Source organism: Taeniopygia guttata, chromosome 5 (assembly GCF_048771995.1).
Source record: "Taeniopygia guttata chromosome 5, bTaeGut7.mat, whole genome shotgun sequence".
Taxonomy (NCBI): Eukaryota; Metazoa; Chordata; class Aves; order Passeriformes; family Estrildidae; genus Taeniopygia; species Taeniopygia guttata.
The window spans coordinates 12,505,000-12,512,766 of NC_133030.1; the positions used below are offsets into that span (position 1 = coordinate 12,505,000).

At 47.2% G+C, this 7,767-nt stretch overlaps 1 protein-coding gene across 2 annotated transcripts in view; it reads right to left on the bottom strand.

The window, feature by feature from the left end:
* CCDC9B (coiled-coil domain containing 9B) overlaps nt 1–4,880 on the bottom strand; it is a 32,740-nt gene extending 27,860 nt beyond the window's left edge. For both annotated transcript variants that reach the window (XM_072929605.1, XM_072929603.1), the window contains exons 1-2: nt 4,744–4,880; nt 4,293–4,479 (exon numbers count right to left, since the gene is read on the bottom strand). In XM_072929605.1, the coding sequence (XP_072785706.1) occupies nt 4,293–4,367 (75 nt within the window). In that variant the 5' untranslated portion in view covers nt 4,368–4,479; nt 4,744–4,880. The remainder of the gene's footprint in view (nt 1–4,292; nt 4,480–4,743) is intronic.
* Between the last annotated feature and the right edge of the window lie 2,887 nt (nt 4,881–7,767).

Consider the following 7,767-nt stretch of genomic DNA (forward strand, 5'->3'; position numbering starts at 1 on the left):
GAGCTGGAAGAACAGCTTAGTAAAAGCTCTTAGAGGGACAGACTGACCTTTTTTAATTAGTAGCTACTCAATGATGAAAGGAAATTGAAATAATTTCCAAGGCAGTGCTTCTGGATTCAGTCTTGATGAAGGAAATGAAGTGGGCAGAAAATAGGGAAAAAGAGCTTTGCTAGAGCCTAAGTGCTTGTCAAGATGTTTGTGGTGGACACATATGCAGGAGATGTAGAGTCATGTGGAGCTTTCCCTTGGCCTAGGAACGCAGGGGAACTGTAGGATGGCACTGCCTGGGTTTTCCAAGCTGGCACACTCTCTTTTGAGGGTAGAGTGATATCCCATTTTTAGCTGGGCTGGTGGCCACAGGGACAAGGTCACCCAGGGACTGGGTGGAGTCAGGGAGTCAGTGTTCATGGAAACTCTGAAGCCCTCACCAGCATAGGTACCATCCAGCACTGTCTGCACTTCTGTTTGTTATGTGCCTCCTGGGAGGCACCTTGTTCTGAGCCAGCCACCACAATCTGTTCCGGCGAGGGATGTAAACCCCGGCACTAAAATGCGCTCCCCCCAGCACCCCCCTCCCAGTGCGGTACGGCTTGTTTGCTCCCCGTGCCTGCTGGCAGCCAGGCGAGGCAAGAAAACAAAGCGACAGCTGCTGAAAGGCCACCCTGAAGGAAGCGAGTGCAAGTCCTTGCATGGCCTTTTGGCATGAGGGACCCCAGCTCATTATCCTGTGCATTATCCTGTTTGTGGTGGTCATGTCTCTCGCCTCAAGGACACTGCACACTGTATTGATGCCGAGGTTCAGATTAAAACAGAAACCATTACCCCAAACTCCAAGGCCAGGTTCTGTGGGCAGTGCAGGGTGAAAACCACATGCAGCTGGGTCCATTGTGCTGCCCATGTCATGCTCAAATTATGAAGGCTTAAGCCAAGTGCTCACAAGGAGTTTCTCCAAATTTCTCCTGACTTCACAGCCATGGTATCCTATATCCTTGCCATTCCTGGCAGTGTGGCCAAGCTCTTCCAGCAATGAGCAGTGCCATGAACAGGGTTGAAAATCCCTAAAATACCTTTGCCTTTGCAGATGTCGCTGGAGAGCTGCATTTCCCTCCAGGGCAGTCTCGGCTGCTCCTGACCTCAATACAAAGAGCTGACATGTCTCAGCTGTCCTTTATCATGTCTGAGTGGCACAAATGACAAGCGCCTACTTCTGCATCATCATCTGAGATCAATGGGAACCCTCAATGTACACTGCAGGCACAGAAACCCAGGGGCAAAAGGGCCCAGCCAAGGGAGCAGCACCTGCAGCTGCAGCAGTGGGGCAAAACAGGCTGGTTTGGGGATGTGCTTGTGCCCTTGGGACAGTCAGTGGAGAAAATAAAACCCTATAAATGTCCCGAGATTTATGGAATTATGAATATACATATACATTTAATTATTTCCAGCACTGTGGCCAGGAAAGGCTGCAGTAACACCACAGGTGTCCCTAGTAAAAAGCTGTCAAAACCCCTGATTTTCTCTAAAGTGCAGTGTCAATCCCAAAACTGGCACTACCTTCCAATGAGGTCTGTGCCTACATCAAGCTATGGACAATCCTTCTGGACCATCATTCAGGTACCAGGGATTCCAATACCCAGAGGTTTGCTTTTGGGAAGGAGAAGAACCAGAGAAGGTTCCTAGTCTCCTGCTCTAGTGAGCAAGGTGTGCTGGATTCATGACATTTTTGGAGTCCTGCAGACTTCAGGACACACTGAATCCTGTTCACACCAACACTCCCACCTGGGTGGCTGCAGGACACCAATCCTGCTCTCTCCAGCCATTGGCAGCAGCACTTCCCACATGCAGCAGCTTGACAGAGTACTTCAGATAGCAAGTGTAACCTGCATCCATGTGCAACAGGAAGGACATCTGGAGAAACCAGCTTCATTACTCACTCAGCAATTTGTACACCACACCTACAGTTAATTTCTTTATTCTTTAAAATCACAGAAGACCTTTCATAGTTGAGATGGTCTAATTCTGGGCTCTCTTGTGCTCTGTTTGGTGCCATCTCTGAAACTGCTCAGCACAGTGGGCACATGGAGTGTACCCAGGTTGGCTTTGTGGTTTCTGCTTCATGGATCTGTCAACTCTTGCTAACCTTGGGCTGCCCCCAGAGGAGCAGTCCCTGGGGGGGACAGAAGATTCCTTCAGGAAAGTCTTGCTGTGGCTGTGCTACACAGAGGCTCAGCTGACTGTCCTTAAGCATAGCCTCCAGCTGCCTACTTGGAGTCCTCACTCTCCACTCAGGCCAAAGTTTGCTGGAGAATTTTCTGGGGCCAAGGAAGGAAAGTAGGGCAATGACCTCTCCATTTTGTGTTTGTGACAGTGAAATAGTTCCTTTATCTAATTGCGTGCTGCAAGGCCTTTCAGTTTTGGCACAAAGAACCATCCCTGACAGGAGTCTGCCATCTCCCTGCTCCAGGACAGCACTCAGCAGCTAGCTGAAGTTTTGCCCCATATTTTATCAGTAAGACTCTATCTCTCTGCTTTACACCAAGACTGAAGGAAAGAATCTGATTCTTCAGAAAATGCAAACTTGCCTGCCCTGAGAAACATTCCTGGCATCCCTTCATCAGCCCTTCCACCAGCAGGAACTGCTTTGGCTTGAAATCCTCTCTCCTTTTCCTTTTGCACTCTGTGAAACTCCTCCAGAGCCACTCAGTCCCATGCTGCCACTTTTCCCAAGTGCTCTTCACCCAGCCTTATCCTGGCTCCTTTCCATTTTTTGCATGACCGCTATCGAGTCAACAGATGGCACTCGGGAACTGCTGGGAGGATCTGTGAGGCAGCTGCCAAAAGCCCACTGAAGGAGCTGAAGTCTGGATGCTGTGGGAGGCTGTTTCTGTATTATGTGTCAGGACTGCAGATAAGGCACAGGGCCGAGTCTCAAGGCACGGCTGTGTGCAGCGCTGTGCTGCCCGAGGCTCCTGAGCTGAACTAGGAATCTTTCTCCAGGCCTTGGATTGAGGGAGGGATGGGAACACAGTGTATCAAAGAGTTCCGGGAGGCCTGGAGGCATACTTCCTACCAAACACACAGCAAACTTCCCTACAATAAGGCAATTCCTCTTGCCTCTCTTACCCCTCCCAGTTCTGGTCCTTCAGGCAGCTCCACTGCAGGAATAAAAAGGGGTTGAGGTGTTTCCTCCAGCCAGGAGAAAGGTCAGCATATTCCCTAGACTGGGAAGAGGGACCAGGCAGGAACCTTAAATGGGCTTTAGCTGGAGAGACTCATAGGGATCAAAGGGCTGCTGAGACATTAGTTTTTAAATGTATCAATATACAATTAAAATTAAAACTACCAAAGCCAGTTAAAGGATGTAATAGCAGCTTGGTCCTGCTTAAAAGCAGTAAGAAACATAGCTGCCTGTTGGTACTTCCACAGGGGTACCAATCATGGCACATCACAGAAACATCTCAGGATGTGCAGAGCAGCCCTCTTCCTGTTTGGAACAAGACATCCCCTCTTTTCCCCTTCCCTGTGCATCATCCCAGCCTGCAGGGTCCTGCCTCAAGTCCTCTGAGTGAGTTCTGTGCATACCATGTTTAATGCCACCTTGAAAAACCTATGATCTTGTCAGCTCTCCCAATATTTTCTGCTCCTGAAAACTTGTCATTCCAGTGTAAGACCTCTGAAGTAGTCATAGGCTGAGCAAATGAAAAATTAATCTGTCCACTTAGTTTTTTTTATTTGCAGACACACTCAGCAGGGACAAATACAGGTTTGCTGACCTTGTTCACTACTCAGCCTTCAGATGTAGGACACAGGACCCAGCCTTGGAAGGGTGTGAGGCTGTAGAAAGTGGCCGGGACAGCCAGTCAGGCAGGTTTTTTCATCTTTTATGGAAATGTAGTCCTTGGGGAAAGCATGGAATGCTGCAGACAGCAACTTGTTTGCCCTGTCATCAGCAGGAGCCCAAGGAGGCTCCCCATTCCAGCCCATGGCTTCAGCCCAGATCTAGGAGGATGTGGACAGCCCAGTGGCCTGGGCTAACAAGCTGCAAATGAGCAGCCAGGAGCCAGCTTGCTCTTGACAAGGTCACATGCCCTTTGTAAACTCCAAAAAGTCACAATTATTCCACGTATGGTTGCTTTGGGGCTACACAAATGATAGTGACCCACTTTGAGTCCAATGCAAGAAGAAAAAAGAGGCAAATTTGGTGTCTCTCATCCCAGCCAAACTCCATTAAAGTGTAACAAACCATCTCATTTCCCTTTGCCAGAAGAACTCAAAAGCAAGCTCCAGAGACCAACCTTGGCTCCAGGGTTTGAGCAGGACTGAAGAATCTCCGTGGGCTCCAGCGGCGCCACTTCACACGGATGCTGCATGGATTCTGACTGGGCTCAGCAGGGAGACTGGCTTTTCTTGTGCAGAGGGTCAAGTTGTGCAGCTGATTGGGAGCACAAGGGAAGGACCAGCCTGCACGAGGCTCAGAGGCATCTGGGAAGGGAGGAGATGAAAAGGGGAGTCAAGGTGGCAATTAAATATTAAAGGACAAGTTCAACAATAATTAGTACTTGGGTGAAGGGAAGGGGTGGAGGTGCATGTGGTGCCTGGAAAATAGAATAGATCTTTCCAACAATGTTAGAGTGAATATAAAAGCAAACCTTTTCTTGAAAGCTTGCAATTACACTATATGGCAAAAATCACACATGGTATAGTAATTCTACAATTTTTATAAGGTTAATCAATTAGTATACTTACCATATACTGTCCACTTAAAAGGTTAGTTGCTTAGGTAATAATTCCTGGGGTGTCCACTGGAAGCAGTTCAGAGATTTCTTTTGCCTCACTGTTATTATGTCTGGTCCAGATTCTGGTTGGCAAACAGAATGAGCTTGTAATTGGTTCTCTTCTTGGAATAAGACTACACAATATTTAGGTTTATAAAGTTGTCCTACTGCTCCTAAATGTAGGAAAGAAAGAGAGGAAAACTACTAGAAGCTACAGCCATGCTTTAGCAATCTACAAAGCTACAAATATATGAAAAATATAAAAAGCTAAAAATCCTAGGCCTCACATGAAGCACTTGCAGACTTGCTGGGCTGTGCTTGGCTGCTGAGTGCTTCACTCAAGTGGCAGAAAACTTCTGAAAGTGAAAATAATCCCTGCTCCAACAGGATAGAAATAATAATTCAAGAGGGTGATACCTTTCTCTGAGCAACTATTTTGGGTCTCTGAGTGAGATCCTGAGCCAGGTGATTCTTCTTTGGGAATGTGGACATTTTGGCCCTTTTGACTTGATCTCTGCAGCAAGGCTGAGGTATTGTGCAGGCCTGGGGACACTGTGCAGTCCAAACACATGGGATTAGGGTGGGCTACAATACAGGGTTCAGGGTTTGTAAAAAGGAAAATTCAATTTCCTTTCTCCCTGGAATATTTTGTTTACCTTTAGAAAGAATTGATTTAAAACACTCTTCCTTTGCCCTGGTTATTGAAACCTTTTGATGAGAAAGGTTTGGAACAAATAATTAAAGATGCTTAGATGCTTTTTCTGGAAGCACCAGATGAAATACTTGGAGCATTTCTGAAGCTCAGTTACTATAAAAAAAAAAAACAAAAACAAAACAAAACAAAACAAAAAAAAAAACCAAAAAAAACAACCAAAAAAACCCCAGAAACATTTCAACAAATATGAGAAGTGTAAGCTTTCCACTTCACTCATGTATCTGCTCTTGAGCCAGAAGAACTGGTTTTTATCCCCCCAATGCTCTGATCCTCCTGAAATGAGCCATTTTGGCCAATTTCCTCGGCAAAATGTCAACTGGGCCATCTCTGGATGACATTGACATGCTGGCACTGGCCATTGGAACCTTGTTTAGGCTGTGAAGGTATTTTAACAGGCACAGTTAGTCAAGGTGTGTCACATATCCCAGCACCTTCTCTGGCCTTCTCCAGGCAGAAAATTTATGTCCCAAATCCTCATAGGAAGAATATTTATGTGCAAAGGATGAATTAGTCTGGGATATCTCAGAGTGCTCAGAGGGAACTGGCTCACTGTCAGTCATGCTTGGAAATGGTGTGAACATATGGGCGGCTTCAGAGTGAATGTGGCTGTGCTCCCAGCACACAGCACTGGGAAAAATGGGACAATATTGCTACAGTGAGACTTCCCCTGCCAAGACAAAGTGGAATTGGGTCTCCATAGGCCTCCTGCCCCTTCAAACACACTGCAAGTTCAGCACATCTCTTTTTTGCTTCAGTTTGCAATGTACTGGTGCCCAGAAACATAACTACCACATGCCTGCAACATTCTAAGCCCTGGTAGGTATTGGGTCAACAACTATTCAGAGGTTTCCAGCACTGCCAGAGCCTTGCAGAAGCCTGAGAAAGAGAAAAGGGCCCTGCATGGATCTCTCCTTTCTGTGCGCTGTGGCCATGCTCCAGCACACAGCCTGGGCAGAAATAATGACTGACAATCAAAAACAGCCTGTGAGCCTGATTCCTGAGTCCCTTTCAACCTCATGCCTTAAAATGGTGTGTACTGAGGAGGATGCTTCTTATCAACACAGACAACTGCACAAATTTTGGAAGGTGATAGCTCCTCCAAGCCCATTCCAGTACAGAGTGGTCACAAACAGCACTGAACAAATAGGCACAAAATCTTATTATTTTAGGTAGTTATACTCCTAAAAACTCAACATTTTGTTGCGTCTACAAACAAGGAAAAGGCCATAATGGACCAGTAGCAAGGAAGAAAATGGTGGGCTTTGTGGAGTGCAAACATCTGCAGAGACACAGGTCCTTCTGTGCACAATGATATTGCTTGTGTTGTGCTGCTGGGACAGCAGCAGATCACACTGGCTGTGTAGAGGAGACCCAGCATCCTTCTGGGCCTTTCTCTTCAGGCACCCAGCACCAATGGCTTTGGTGTAAAATGTAAACGTTCAGACAACAGCTCTGTCTCAGGTCCTGGCACTGAAACCATGACTAAAGCACTTTATATCTCTAAATTAATCCCTCCTGAAGCTTCAGGAGGTGGGCAGCTACATTCACCTGTAAAATAAGCTCTGCACAGTGAGGTGACTGGGGCTCAGTTGGCTAATGCAATGCTGCCCCCGCCAGAGAGCTGTTCTCTGGATAAGGAAGCAATTTCAGTGGCTGAGACAATGGGAGGTTTATGCAGCAGGAGCAGCCAGGACTGCTGCTGTACCCATGGAAATCTTCCAGCACGGGAGGTGTCTGGCACACTGTCACTGGCTTCGAGCAGCAGAAATACCCTGGCTATTTCATTGCTCCAGTGAGCAGTGACAAACCAGGGCTCATAAGCTGGCTGCAGATCCACAAGCCATTGCACATTGCCTGGAAACCAGCAGTCTGCTGCAATCCGAGGCAGCTGCGCAATGATCCTCAGCCTTGCTTTGGCCATGATGACTTCAAGGGCTTGGGTGTCCATGAAACTCATGACATGAGTGGTTTTGCACAGTGCAAAACATCACAGTGGTGTCCCCACTTCAAGCTGTCGGCTTTGAGCATGGTTTCCCTGAGATTCAGGGTAGAATTGCCTGCAGAAAGAGAGGCAGGGATGCATCCCAATCCAAAGAGACTGATCTGGACCACTTGGCCTCCATCCTGCTGACTTACCCATCGTGGTTTGCCAGGCACTGTGAAAGAAAGCATTCCTCTAGATGAAGGATGCTCATATCTTTATGGAATTGTCTTATGGGAAGCATTTATGTTCCTAGTTCCTAAAACAGTTTGGGAACCCCATTTACTTGTCCTTCCTGC